Source organism: Phyllostomus discolor, chromosome 2, assembly GCF_004126475.2.
Source record: "Phyllostomus discolor isolate MPI-MPIP mPhyDis1 chromosome 2, mPhyDis1.pri.v3, whole genome shotgun sequence".
Classification (NCBI taxonomy): Eukaryota; Metazoa; Chordata; class Mammalia; order Chiroptera; family Phyllostomidae; genus Phyllostomus; species Phyllostomus discolor.
Window position 1 is genome coordinate 133,021,097 of NC_040904.2, and position 14,535 is coordinate 133,035,631.

Here is a 14,535-nt window from a genome sequence, read left to right on the forward strand (position 1 = left end):
CAAAATACTGACAGGGCAGTTTATTTTTCTTACCAGCAACAGCTCGAGTATCCTGCAATTACCGCATTCATTCATTCATTCATTCATTCAGAAAGTGAGTTTATTTTTCTATTGCTGCTGTAAGAAATTATCACAAATTTAGTGACTTACAACAATACAAGTTAATTTTATTACAGCTTTAGAGATTCAGAAGTCCAAAATGGGGTTTATGAGCTAAAATTAAGGTGTCGGTAGGACTGTGTTCCTCCCTGAAGGCTCTAAAGGAGGCTGGTAGGTAACTTGCCCTTTCTCAGCCTCCAGAAGCCACTTGTATTCCTTGGCTCCTGGACCCTGTCCTTTCTCTTCAGCGCCAGCAATAGCACTGAAGTCTCTGATCAAGTCTTCATGTCACATCTTTCCTACCCTTCTTTCATCATTTAATCTCTCTGACCAGAGCTGGGAAAGGTTCCCTGTTTATAAGGACCTGGTTGATTAGATTGAGCTTAAGGAACTCAGGATAATTTCTCTGTCTCAAGGCCCTTAACTTAATCACATCTGCAAAGCCCATTTTGCCTATAAGTTGCCAGAATTAGGATGGGGCCACCATTCTGCTGCGATTCTGTCTACCGTAAGCACCCATGGTGGGCTACGTGCTGTATTTGCCATCAAGACTGTGGAGGCTAGCAGTAAGCATGTTAACAGGTAAACTGAGAAGCAAACTGACAAAAACTAAAATAAAATTTAAAAACAGTTACTTAAACAAGCACAGTAATTTGGAGCTACTTGGAGGATGACAGGTTCACCTATGTCACCGAGATAGTTCCCCCCCAGCTTTACTGAGGTATGATCGACAAGTAGAAATCATAAACACTTAAGGTGTACACTCTCAGGGGTGTCCAACCTGTGGCCTGCGGGCCTCGGGCAGCCCAGGATGGCTGTGAATGGGGCCCGACACAGAATTGTAAAGTTACTTAAAACATGAGATTTTTTTTGTAATTACATGTCACAATGTACTTAATGTGTGGCCCAAGACAACTCTTCTTCTTCCACTGTGGCCCAGAGATGCCAAAACATTGCACAACCCTGGACAGCATAATGTTTTCATATATGCATATATCGTGACATGATGACCATAATTTAACTAACATATCATATCTATCACCTCACAGTTATCGTGTGTGTGTGTTTGTGTGTGTGTTCAGAATGCTTGAAGTCTACTCTCTTAGCAAATGTCAACTATATAATACAGTATCATTATAGTCACCATGCTGTGCATTAGTTCTCCAGAACTTACTCATCTTAAAACTGAAAGTTTGTACAATTTGATCATCATCTTCCCTTTTCCCCAGCCTCCCAGCTTCTGGTAACCACCCTTCTGTTCTACTGCCTGTTACCGTGAGCTCAGGTTTTATAGATTCCACACATAAGTGAGATCACGCAATTATTTGTCTTTCCTTGTCTGCCTTATTTCACTTAATCTTCCCTTTACAGGATGAACTTGACTCATCAAAGGAAAGCAAAGTTTAATACTTGCACCCATGGCTTTAGAAATCAGGGAATTGTGTGTACTATCTATTAGAAAGACTTCTGTATAGAATAATTACGACTAGAAAATTACCTTTCCGCGTAAAGAAGGAAGCTCCGAGTTTCTGCCCTCTCCCCAGAATGCTGACAAAAGCGCTACTGCTGCTGCTCTGCAGAGTTCTCAGAACACCTCTGCCCTGACTGTTTTTCCTTCCTAACATTTACTTATGCCAAGTGAGCTGTTGAATTTTATGAAGGCAAATATTTCTTACCAGTAGCAAAGTATATACAAAATAAAATTACTCAATGAGTTTATTGAATAGCTTTAAAATAAAGTGCTTCAGGAAATACTAGGTTCGTCTGGAATATTTGAGTGTATTAACAGATTTAACTTCAGCCCTGACCAAATAGATACATATACAATGAGCAGAACCCTATTTTTACAGATATTTGTATACAACTGATGCAAAAATAAAATTGATGCTGACCTCTGCTTGAGATCCAGGTCTCGCCCCTTCTTGCCTTCTTAAGGACAGTGCACAAGCAGTCCCCCCACATCCAACCCACACTGCCCACTGCAGCCGCCTCCTGGATCAACCCCACAGCATATGGACAGCCGGGTACTTCTATCTCTCACAAATAATGCCCCAATTCCTCACCAACTGTCTCCCCACTTTTTTTTGTTTGTTTGCTCCACTTTGAAGGACAGCCCTTTAAGTGACCCGTCTATATTCACATTTGTAATTACTCTTCTCTCTTGTTCTCTTAAATCTACTCCAGACTGGCTTTTTCCCAGAACTGCTTCAATAAAAATGTTCTTGTTAATGTCACCAGTGATATCTGTTCCTTAAGTCCAGTGGTCCATTCTCAGTCCTCATCTTACTTGACCTATTGTGAGTATTTGACATCGTTTGACTTAAGGTACTTAAAAAAAAATCTTGGCCTGCTGCTCCTTTTTGGCTTCCCTGTCAGGCTCTTTTGTGAGTTCTCCAACTTTTGCCAGCCCTCTTAAGGTTAGAGCACCCTGGATCAGCCCGGTGCTCTTTTCTCTATTTGTATTCAATCACTTGATGAGCTCATCCTCTCTTTTGCTTAGAATTCCATTTGTATATCCAAGGCTATCATATGGGTATATCCAGCCCAAACTTCCCTCCCTAATCCAGATTGAAATGTCCTGACATGGTATCATCAATAGGATATCTCAAAGACATTTCAATACTCAGCTTCCGATGTGTACTCCAAACCTTTTGTACCCTCAACCTTCTCTGTATCAGCTGATGGCAGCACCACTCTTGCTGTTGCTCAGGCCAGAGCCATTGGGGTCACCTGTGACTCTTTCAAATCACATTTCAACTGTTGAAATGTGATTGGCTCAGCCTATTGGTTCAGCCTTGAGGGGACATCCAGAATCTAACCACTTCTAGTCAGTGCACTGCTACAGTCCTTTCTTGCTTGGATTAGAGCAATAGCCCCTAACCATCTTCTTTGTTTCCACTTATTGTTAACCTAAAGGCTGTTCTCACCACAATAGTCAAAGTAATCTTTTTTAAGGCTTTATTTTTTTAGAGTGAAGACTCCCCTGTTTTCAATGTTCCCCACCAAAATGATGCATTTGCTACAATTCAGGAACCTATAATTTCATACCTTAGTCATCCAAAGTCCATAGTTTACATTAGAGTTTACTCTTGGTGTATATTATGTGCTTTTGGACAAATGCATAAAGACATGTATCTACTGTCACAGTATCGTACATTTTTACTGCCCTGAAAGTCCTTTGTGTTCTGCTCTTCATCCCCACATCCAGCCTGTGGCAACCTCTGATGATTTTACTGTCTTCATACTTTTGCCTTTTCATTGTGGTTGGAATCACAAGTATGAGGCTTTTTCAGATGGGCATTTCTTACTTAGTCATATGTGTTTACATTTCCTCTGTGTTTTAATGCCTTGATATCTCATCTCTTTAGCACTGAATAATGTTCCTAGTCTGGATGTACTATGCTTTATTTATCCACTCACCTACTGAAGGACATCATGGTTACTTACAAGTTTTGGCAACTATGAATAAGCTGGTAAAAATATCAGTGTGCAGGTTTTTGTTGGACACAAGTTTTCAGCATCTTGGGGTAGAGACCAAGGAGCATGATTATTGGATCATCTGGTATCAATATGTTTAGTTTTGTAAGAAACTGCCAAACCAGTATTTTTTTTTAACATGACAGAGAGGGTTAGCTTTTATTTTGCACAGAGGTTTACTCAAGATGGGAGGGTTGCAGGAAAAGACGGAAGCGAGACCAGACCAGGGTTTACACTTTATTTTACATGCCAGAGTCACAAGGGGCACCTCTTTCTCAGTGGGACACCTTTATTTGGTACTGGTAGGGGATTTTAATTAGCTTCCAGATGAAATTGAAGATGAAAAGCAAGTAAATATTCTTTCAAGACATTTTTTGAGGTTCAAAAAAATTTAAAATATATTCATATCTCTCCTCTACTCAGAATCCTGCAATGAACCTGTTTCATTCATAGCAAAAGTCAAAAGTCTAAACAATGGGGAACAAGACACTACATGATCTGCTTCTCCATTCTGTCTGACGTTATCATTGGCCCCCGTTTACTCTCGCTGCTCCTTAAGCAAAGTGGATTCCTTTAATAGACCTTATGGTCTTTGACTAGCTTCTCTCTCTGCACTACTCTTCCCACAGACACCTACATAGATCACTCCCTCAACTCCTTTCAAGCTTTGATAAAATATTGCCTTCTCAACAAGGCACCACCAGACACCACCCTGCTTAAAATTTCAAACTGTATCCCCATATACTGCATGCAGTCCTGGGAAGAAAGGGGTAACAATTCTGGAGGCCTTTTCTCTAGACTCAGGGGTGCCTGGGAATGTGGCCCTTTCTATAATCCCCCTTGCAATGAGAACTCAAGCTATGTATAGGAGTGCACTCATCCTACAAGAGAATCCTGCTGCATTTCTAGGTAGCAGCACGAGTATCTGCATTACTTTATTGTTGAGACTGTTACTAGTGGGAGGTAGCTGTGATGGAGACTGAATGGAAGCTCTTCACATGCTCTTGAAGGGGCTATTCAGTTAGTAAGGTCTAAGCCCAAAAAGTGGTCTGCCCACCCAATATCATCTAGCATTGCCACATGCGTCACAAATGTTCATTGATAAGCGGCCATGCCAAGAGTCATGAGACCACTGCTCTGCTGCTGCTGGGTGGCTTTTTTGTTTCCTGTCCTGTGTCCTGTTTTAAAGCTCAGCACTACACTTGATGCTGAAGGAAGCCTCTGACACTTCGTGAGTATGATTGTCAACTTGAACCTAAGACCACACTACTGCTAGTACAGCAGAGTAGACACTTTAATCCCACTTTCCTTTACCTTGATCTAATTTTTCTTTTTCCATGGCACTAAACATCTTTTGACCTTCTGAATAATCTAGTTACTTACTGTCTATTGGTATGGACTACCTTACCTCACTAGAAGATAAGACCCTTCACCTTCTTTTTCTGCTAATATGTCCCAAGCATCTAAAACAGCACCTGGCGCACACTAGATGCTCAATAAATATTTTCAGAATGAATGAGTGAGTGGGCAGATATTTGTTTTGTGTTTCTTCAGTGCCAGGAATAGGGCATGGTGAAGAGAAGTAACAATATTTCTGTCTTTATATTTCTTAGCACCTAGAATATTAATATGGTCACTAGTGAGACTGGCCATTTCCTGAGATCCTTCGGGAGGACTCCCAAGTCATATCCCAAAAGAGAGTCTTGGAGAAATGTTATTTCAAAGGGTGTGGGGGGTAGGCCTTAACAACTCTAATGTAAAAGAAAGCTTGAGTTTAATCAATTATATTTACATATATGAAGGAAGACTAAGTGATTAGAGGTGATTTTTATGTTGCCATTGCCCAATAAGAAGAACCCCCAAAACAGAAACTTCTCGCACAATTTAGTCTTCATTGTGGTCCGAAGGAGATGGTAGTATGAAAAGTGTGACTCCACAGTGCTCAAAATAGCCTTAAACAAAACTAAGCAGAATTACTGCTAAAAGATCACAGTAGTAAAACAATAAAAGGGTTTTAATTTTGTTTACAAGTCACTATTATCTATGTCAGTAGCATTGTAGTCTTGGAAATTTTACTAAATGATTATTATCATTTGGTACAGTGTAACAGCATAATATCTAGTTATCTTGCATATATTAATTAAAACAATAATCTTGTTCCTTTTTTAAAGATTTCTTTTTATTTTTTTATTTTTAGAAAGGGAAGGGAGGGAGAAAGAGAGAAAAACATCAATGTGCGGTTGCTGGGGGTCATGGCCTGCAACCCAGGCATGTACCCTGACTGGGAATCGAACCTGTGGCACTTTGGTTCGCAGCCCGCTCTCAACCCACTGAGCTACACCAGCCAGGGTGATCTTGTTCCCTTTAACACATGGCTAGCTACATAAAGTAGGAAAGATTTCTATCCATGTGCGGGTAAGCTTTTGTAATTTTAAGTCACCATAGACAGATGTAACTCATAAAGGATCTCTTACATTTTGAAGTATCCTCACATCTCCATGTTTTGTTCATGCTGTCCGTTTGTCCTGGAATTGTCCTCCTTTTCTTGTCAACTCTCGCAAACTCCTCCTTGTCCTTCAAAATCCAGCCAGAGTCACATTTTCTCTCTGGCTTTTCTTGGCACTGTCTTCCTGCCCCAGGTTCTCCCCCTTAAGAGTAATTGATTAATTCTTTCCTCCCTTGTGTTCCCAAAGCATTGATCACATGGGGTGTGTGTTATTTATTTACCTGCCTCTGAGTTTCAAGGGCAGCTCCATCACCTTTGTTTCTCTATGACTGGTACAGTCCCTGTCTCATATGTGTTCAATATAATACATAAGTATTCCGGTTGAAGCATTAGACTATTTTTACATTGATCACTGTTTTATCCAGCAAAATATTTATTTTATTAAGAGCTGTCTAGATAGATGCAAGGTGCTATGTCATATGTTGTAAAGGTACTGAAAAAAATCAGATGCCCAATTTCTTACAAACTTATAGTATAATAGGAAAAGATAAGTCATGCATAAAAGTAACTGAAATACATGGTTTGAAGTGTTCTTTTCAAAGAGACGTGTGCCAGTATGTGTGAGAGAGAGATTACTTCATGCCTAGGCTCAAGAATGTCTTCTTGTGGACTAGGGAAATATTTTTTCCTTATTAAATAGCTAGAAAGCTTTGATTCAAAACTATGATTCTTTTGATTTCTCACAAATTAGTTTCAGTTCTATCCTAGATCTAAAAGTGCATCTCTCTACCTCACTTGAACTTGTGTACTATTGGATTAAAACACAGCTCAGGGCTATGCTGCTGTTTGCCAAACAGTCCACCTTTAAAGTAGAGACAGTTTCATTTTCTACCTTCAGGTATGAATTTAATCCATTCCCTAATTTTTAGAAAACACTTTAAGTGATGAATCCTTCACATGTGGCTACAAATTATTTCCAGTTGCTCTTAGAAGTTGGCTGTAGAAAACTTTTGACAAAAGTTAACAATAATGTCATTGAAGTGAAAAATCCAAACCATATTTAACTGAGAATTTCTTAAAACATTGATCAGCACAGTTAAATGATCAGCATTTAATTGTATGAAAGCCAATAACATTTTAAAAATTTGGTAAATTGCGTTTTTCCTCTTTAACACATAAGATGTTAATAGTTTAAGCAATCACAGATGTAAACTGATAGTCATCAGGAGTTTTTCTCTTTCCATTTAGACTTGGATTATCACTTGCATTTATCTTCAACTGCTCCTCTTTAATCCTCCCGTCAGAACTACCGGGATCTGCATGAACCGTGTCACTGATGATGTGAAGGACGTTACGAAACTGGTAAGTAAGGAATGCTTTCCACAGCAGTGACTCTTTTTCTTAAGCCTTTTCAGAAAGATTTCGTTTCTTCTTACTCCAAATTGGCGTTTTTCTAAGACAAGGAAAGAAATCATTGAGTTAGGTAAAGGGCTTACAGAGAGAGCAGGTAGGAAGATACTGAAGGTCGTAGAGAACTTGCTGGTAAAGGTGGCCCATGGCACATGGCTGCATTGTCTTTGTTTCTTTGCTGCTCTTTTCATCTAACAGGCAGTGAAGGACACTGGAGAGTTCCCTGTGTGCTGATGTGCCCGCACTAGCTTGTTCCGCATTAGCTCTTTAGTGGGTTCCACAGAGTATGTTATTTCCCCTCTAAGTGCCTTCCTGCCTTTCTCCAACAAGCCTAACCAAAGGAGATCTGAGATGGCCATTCTCCCCTTTCCAGCAGCTGGAAGACCCTGTCACACGTGGGTGCACGTTTGCTGCCTCACTGAACGTAGCAGAAAGAGTGATTTGTTGCTGAAATGTTGACCAGCCTCATCTCCCCCATTCATCACATTGGAACTCTCCTCTCAGCAAAAGCCTTAGCTCACTGGTGCCCCTAGGCATTGTGGCTTCATGCCATGCTTCTCTTGAAGTGCAGACCACAGGCGCAGAGGGCACAATGCCACATCTGGAATGGAATGCACTGTTCCCAACTGTGACGTTCTCAGGGAGATTTTATGTGCTCATTTGAGTTACGGAGTGTGGTTTCTGGATGAACAACATTTGACAAGAATTTTGTAAGTTCCTGGTTCAAAATAGCCAAGGGCACTTAGTTATCTGAATGTTGTTTAGAGAACAGAGGTGATATGAGGCTAAGAAAGAAATGAGGGTTCCTATAACATGTAGAAAAGGGAGAAAAGTAACAGTTGAGATATTTATCTTTTGTACTCTTGATATACATTTCCTGGTTTATATGTTTCACATTGGGTTCACAGCTGAACTTCAACACAGAAGTTCAATGCTATGGTCAGAGTCCTGCTAGCTTAGCCTCAGTGCAAAACGCGGAACACACACCCACATACACAGATACACACACACACAATTTATGCAGATTTCTTAGAAGGACACCCAGAGGGTGTAGGTTTAAAAGTGTTCTTTGATGTAGCACCTGAATATGTAGTAACGTGTTTTATTTGAGGGGCTGGTGACCCAAGCAGTGCAACATTTGCCTACTATATGCCCAGCTAGTATTCAGTGTAATGATGGGGGGTGTAGAGGGGGAAGGATTTAAAAAAAAATAGATTGTTGTCCTTTCCTTCAAGTTGCTTATTAGTTTGTGACCCAATAAATTATATTAAAAAAGAAAATATATGGTCATATTCTAAATTTCATATTGGTAGAAGGCACTCATTAAATGTTTGTCTGATGAAGGAAGTAAGGATGTGCCTCACTGTGGGGAGAATTATAATCACCCGTGGTGTTTATTAAAATTACAGGCGCCGGGGCCTGCTGATGCCATAGGGCTGAGGAAGGGCTTCAGGCATCTGTGTTTTTGAGACATTTCTGAAAGGAAATTTAAGAACTGCTGTAGAGAGTCTCTTCTCTCAAACCTTAGAGACCAAATTGTCTTACCTTTGATTTAATCTCAGTTTTTGTTATGATTAGTATTATCTATGTTATATAGATTTGAATGAATGTCAGATTAACATGAATCTCCAACATATCTTAACTTGGTCACGACTTGGTAACTGAGCTCTCATGGGGCCCCTGGAACACTTGTGGGGCTGAGAACAGGCTGGAGCGATCCACCGTGGTCCTGGGGAGCAATTCCAATTATGTGGACGATGAATCAGAGTTAGAAGATGATGGTGTATCTGACCACAGGCTGAGCATACCAAAAGTAAAATGGTATTTAAGAAAAATTATTTTTTGCTAAGTGTTTGAGGGGGACTGCTTAATGATCACCACTTCCTGTGGAAATTCCTATCAGTATTTTCAAGTGGCATACATAGGGATTATAAGTACCTTCCAAGATTTTCCATCCTTGTTTTTAACCATCCACTTGTTTTCATTCTGTTACCAGTCCATGGACACAATGGAAAATGGCAAGAAGCACTAAAGAGAAAAGTGCCCAGAAAGGGATGCTTATTAATATTGACACTAAAATAGAATTCCTTGCCCCAAGGACAACAGTGAAATCATTACACTGAAAAGGGGTTTATCTCCTTTCTAGCAGCTAACTCAGGGAAAATTTTTTTATTTCAAGAGCTGATCTAGTGAAATTAACATATTTGCTTCAGGCTATTGAAAAAAGTTAAGTTAATAAAATATAGAACTCAGAAGATCACTTCTAACTAAATAAAGACCTACATAATGCACAGCCTGTATTCATAGAACAGGAAACAGAAACACATAAAATAATTTCGGATCTCAAAGTGGGAGGGAAGCTGTCTCTATGAACATATGAATGCATATCACTAACACCACAGAAACAACACATAAATAGATGCCATTCAAAAGACTTCATGGTATAATAATTGAAATCCATTCTCTTGGTTAACCAAGAGAATGGATTTCAGAATCGAGCTGACCTGAGTTTTAAATCTGAGTTCTTTGACCTTCAATAAGTAACTACCTTTCTAAATTGCAGTTCCTAGTTGCCAGTTTTGGGGGTTAGATTAAATAAGAGAATGCATATATAATTTTTACCCCAGTTATTATCACATAACTTTTTTGTGCCTTGGTTTCCTCATCAGTATAATCAATTTAATAGTGCTTTACCTCACAGAGGGATTGCAAGAATTAAGTAAGTTAATAGAATGGTACTGGGAGCATAGCGAAGATGAGCTCCTGGTGCTATTTGCAGAGCTGTGTCTTCTAGCACAGTGGTTCTCAAAGGGGCTCCTGGGGCCCACCCAGTCACTCTGCTTCTACCTACGTGTCTGGGTTGGGAAATGAGAAAACAGAGCCAAACATGAAAAATGTTTGAAAATGACTGCTTTAAACCAGTGCATGTGGGGTATGATTTGAGGCCTTTCTCTCAAGGTATTTACTAAAAGTACAGCTCCATACAGTCTCTTAGGGTATCTATTAAAAGTGTAGCTGTCAGGGCCCCACCTCAAAATACTGAATCTTAGCTTGTGGATATGGGGTGGAGCAACCTTAATGTTTCCAACTGGCATCCCAGGTGGTAGTGATTTGCATAGACATCCCAGGACTGCTTCAGACATATTAATTCTTATGTTGGATTGTTTCTTGTTTGAAAAGAATCTGTATTCCCATCCTTAAACTAAAATTCATTAATTTTACTAATTCCAACAGCAATATGAGTGACTTTTAAGTTTTAAGAGTATAGAGAATCACTCTCTCCAAAGAACAGTGGGACAAAGCATCTTGACCTCAAGCCCATGGAACTATTTGAATACCGCCAGTTCAGCTATAAACCTAGCTATGTGACCTTGGACACATAAATCCCTGAATTTTTCAATTTCTGGCTTTTACAGTGAGGAGTGAGGGCATGATCAATAGTTCTTAATCTAGGATTTTAAACTTCAAACCTTTGCAAGATGGAACTCCAAATTATACCTTTGTGTGCCTTACATGAATTTCTGAGAAGAGGTTGTCTAGCTTTCTTCTGCTTCCCAGAGAAGCTTCTGACCCCTTGAAAAAGACAAGAACTACTAAACTAGATAACTCTGGAGGCCCTCTTTAGCTCAGAAGTTCTTTTACTCCATTCGGTACTTCCTCAGGTTGCATCTTTTGGAGTAATTCAGGGATGCCTTCACTAAAAGAGGTTCTGTAGAATGAGAGAAATTTACTTTGCAAGCCAAATCTTGGTAACTGTTATTTGCGGGAAAGAAAGTGGGTTGATAGTACATTTTTGCCTTGTGCCCACAGTAATTTTTCTTCAACTCGAATTGTTCCTTTGCAGTCTCTGCCAGTTCCTCCTTTGCATTAGGTGGCAACTTGTGCTCTGCCCACAAACCTTAAGTTTGTTTGCTTGTGGTGGCTCTCGTGTCACAGAAGCACATGACTTAGGACTTTACTGTCATATTTTTAAAAATTTCCTCTTGGACATTTTGTTCTACTCTCATGGTCCCCATGGTTTTCATTTGAAATCCTTCTGGCATGTTTGCTCAGCACAACAGTTCATCTATTTACAGAATGTTTTGATTTGTTTCTAAAAAAATGCGGCAAGGCTTGTTTTAGATGGCAAACGAAGGACCTACCTAAGGAAAGGGTCAAGGATCAGGAAGAGGACAAGTCAAACTTTAGAAACTTGTATCTAGAGAACAGTGAGGCTGCAGCTTTTCATGGCTGTGTTAATGTAAGGAGGAATCCAAATACTGAGGTTATTCACGTTAGTTTCCATTTTACTTCTTCCTTCTGTTGCCCCCATTTGTGATGATGTTTTTCTTTCATCTGGGGGAATTTAATTAATGTGACTTTGCTGATTTTTAAAAAACCTTTTTATCTTTAAATATCTATTGAGTCATTATTTGTCTTTCTCAAAATACTTTGAGGCAGGTGGCTACCCCAGCCATGCAGAAGCACTCAGTATTTAAATGTGGCATTTAAATCTCATTTAGTCTTTATAAATCCACTAGTTAGATTCTGTTATGATTTCCCCTAACACATGTGGAAATCAAACCTAAAGTAGATTAAGGTCCTTGCCCGAGATGTCCGAGTTAGCATATGGCAGGGCCTGGACCCAACTTGAGCCATGTTCCCCAGAGTCAGTGCTGTGACTCCTGCAACAAACTGACTGCTTCAAAGGAATGCCTTCCAGGTTCCAGGCCAAAGGCTCCCTCTGCCCTAACAAACTTTCTGCAATCATCAGTATCCGTCAGAGAAGCTGAATTTATCATAGGATTATCTGTGCTTTCTGAATGCTATTCAACATACCATAATGCTTAGAGAGTAATAATAACATTCACGAACTGAACATAAAAATCTACAACTTGACTTCCTAAATTCTCTCTCAAATGTCACTGGAAAGAAGCCAACGCAAGCCAAGGAAGTAATGAACTGTGCTGGTAAGTACAAGGAGAGGTAACTGTGCTGGGACCGGCATGCAGAGCCAGGATTTACATCTTGCCTCTCCCAGGAACTCCTGGTGCCTTTGATGGTGAGATGCCAGTTAAGCTCTCTGAGCCTCCAGGTCTACCTCTGTCTAGTAGGCTTAATGGTGTATGTCTCACAGGGTTGCAGTCAAGACTGAAAACTTTATATTAATTGTAAAACATTTTTCAAAAGTACTCTTACTTTTCCATATACTATACCATATGTTCAAATACCATATGTACAAACACCATATGATCTCACCTTTAACTGGAACATAATCAATAAAAGAAAAAAGCAAAAAAAAAAAAAAACCAGAGACAATGAAATTAAGAACAATCTAACAATAGCCAGAGGGGAGGGGGAGGGCACTGTTGGGGGAAGGGCTTTCAGGAACACATGGACACATGGGCAAAACCAAGGAGGAGGGTGGAAGCCAGGGAGGGAGGTGGGTTTGGCTGGGTTGGAGGGGAGTGAAGGGGAGGAAATGCAGACAATGTAATTGAACAATAAAAAAAATAAAATAAATAAATAATTTTTAAATAAGTACTGTTACTTTCAGTCCTATCAGCAATTAAACATCATTAAATCATTTTAATGCAGAAATTACTTTATTATTATACACCCTCCGAGTGGTAAGGTGTGGAGATTCCAATGTGGGTTGGCAGATAATATTTTGTAAGGCTTCCTAACTTCTTTGGACCATTTTTTAATATGTTACTAATAAAATGGAATTGGCCAGAATATCCCCTACATTTTTTCTGCTCTTTAGGTCTTTAAACTCAGATCCTGAGTTTTCTGAATACTAATTTGATCAATTGTATATTTTTTGATTATGTAAGTTCTGCATAGAAAAAGGGCTAGGTTGTTCAGAACATTTGCCACTTATTGCCATGTTTCTTCATCTGAAATGACTTTAATTTACATTGTCAATTCATAGTGAAAAAATATTGCTGCTTTTATACCTGAAAAGGTGTCAGCTGTATATTTGCCACCGGGACTTACATATCATAACTAAGTCATTTTACTTTCTAAATATAAAGATGGTGGTGAAAATTCAAAAGACCAAAGAAAGTGTGAATGCATGGTGGGAGAGGAAGAAAATTAAGTGTAAAAAGCAAGAGTGTAACTCCTAAATTAAAAATATCACCTTCTAGCCCTGGCTGGCGTAGTTCAGTGGACTGAGCGCGGGCTGGGAACCAAAGTGTCCCAGGTTCGATTCCCAGCCAGGGTACATTCCTGGGTTGCAGGCCATAATCCCCAGCAACCGCACATTGATGTCTGCGTCTGTCTGTCTGTCTGTCTCTCTCCCTCCCTCCCTTCCCTCTCTAAAAATAAATAAATAAAATCTTAAAAAAAAAAATCACCTTCTATGGAAGCCCAGACATGTTTTCTGTAAGCAACAAGGCATCTATTACATTGGGGGGCCCTGTGAGTGAAAAATGCCCAGGACATTTGCAGAAAGTAGATGAAAATATGTAGTAGAGCTAGGGAGGGTTTCTTTCAGAGGCATGCATTCTAGTGCAGACTTAACACACAGTAGCTGTGTGACCTTAGTCAAGTTCCTTCACTTCTCTGAGCCTCCAGTTGTTTGTTCATTTGTGGAATACAGATAATAAGTCACAGAGATCTGAGGACTGGATGCAATCATGCAGCGTATGCCCTTAATGAGCATAGTGCCTGACACTTTGTAAATATCTGGTTCTGGCTGAGATGGGTGTGTGAGCTGGTACCACTGGAAGTAGAATGGTAGTGAGTACAGTGGACTCAGTTACTACCTTGGCTCCCCTTCCTCTGTATATGTTGGCAATGTGTGTATTTGGAGGGCTGACTAGTACTTAAACATGAATTTTCAACCTAATGGTGACTGATACCCCTAACCCCTGAGTTGTTCAACTGCCCACTATACCTATGCATTTGCCTGTATTCTTTTCTCACCAAAATTGTTCTCAGATTCCAGAAGCTATTGGCAAGGCCAAAAAGAAACCTGGATTGTGTTATGGGAGACTTATCAGAGATGACCTAGTGCAGTAAACATGTACAAGATCCCAGCTGACTGTGGGAAACAGTAAGGTTTTTAGAGACAAGGTGAGGGAAAGTAAGTCTGCAAAAGCAGAGTAGATCCATTA

At 39.8% G+C, this 14,535-nt stretch overlaps 1 protein-coding gene across 3 annotated transcripts in view; it reads left to right on the top strand.

Annotated features, from left to right (window-relative positions):
- KITLG (KIT ligand) overlaps positions 1–14,535 on the top strand; it is a 95,290-nt gene that overhangs the window by 26,053 nt on the left and 54,702 nt on the right. For all 3 annotated transcript variants that reach the window (XM_036018595.1, XM_036018596.1, XM_028532073.2), the window contains exon 2: positions 7,271–7,384. In XM_036018595.1, coding sequence (XP_035874488.1) covers positions 7,271–7,384 — 114 coding nt within the window. The remainder of the gene's footprint in view (positions 1–7,270; positions 7,385–14,535) is intronic.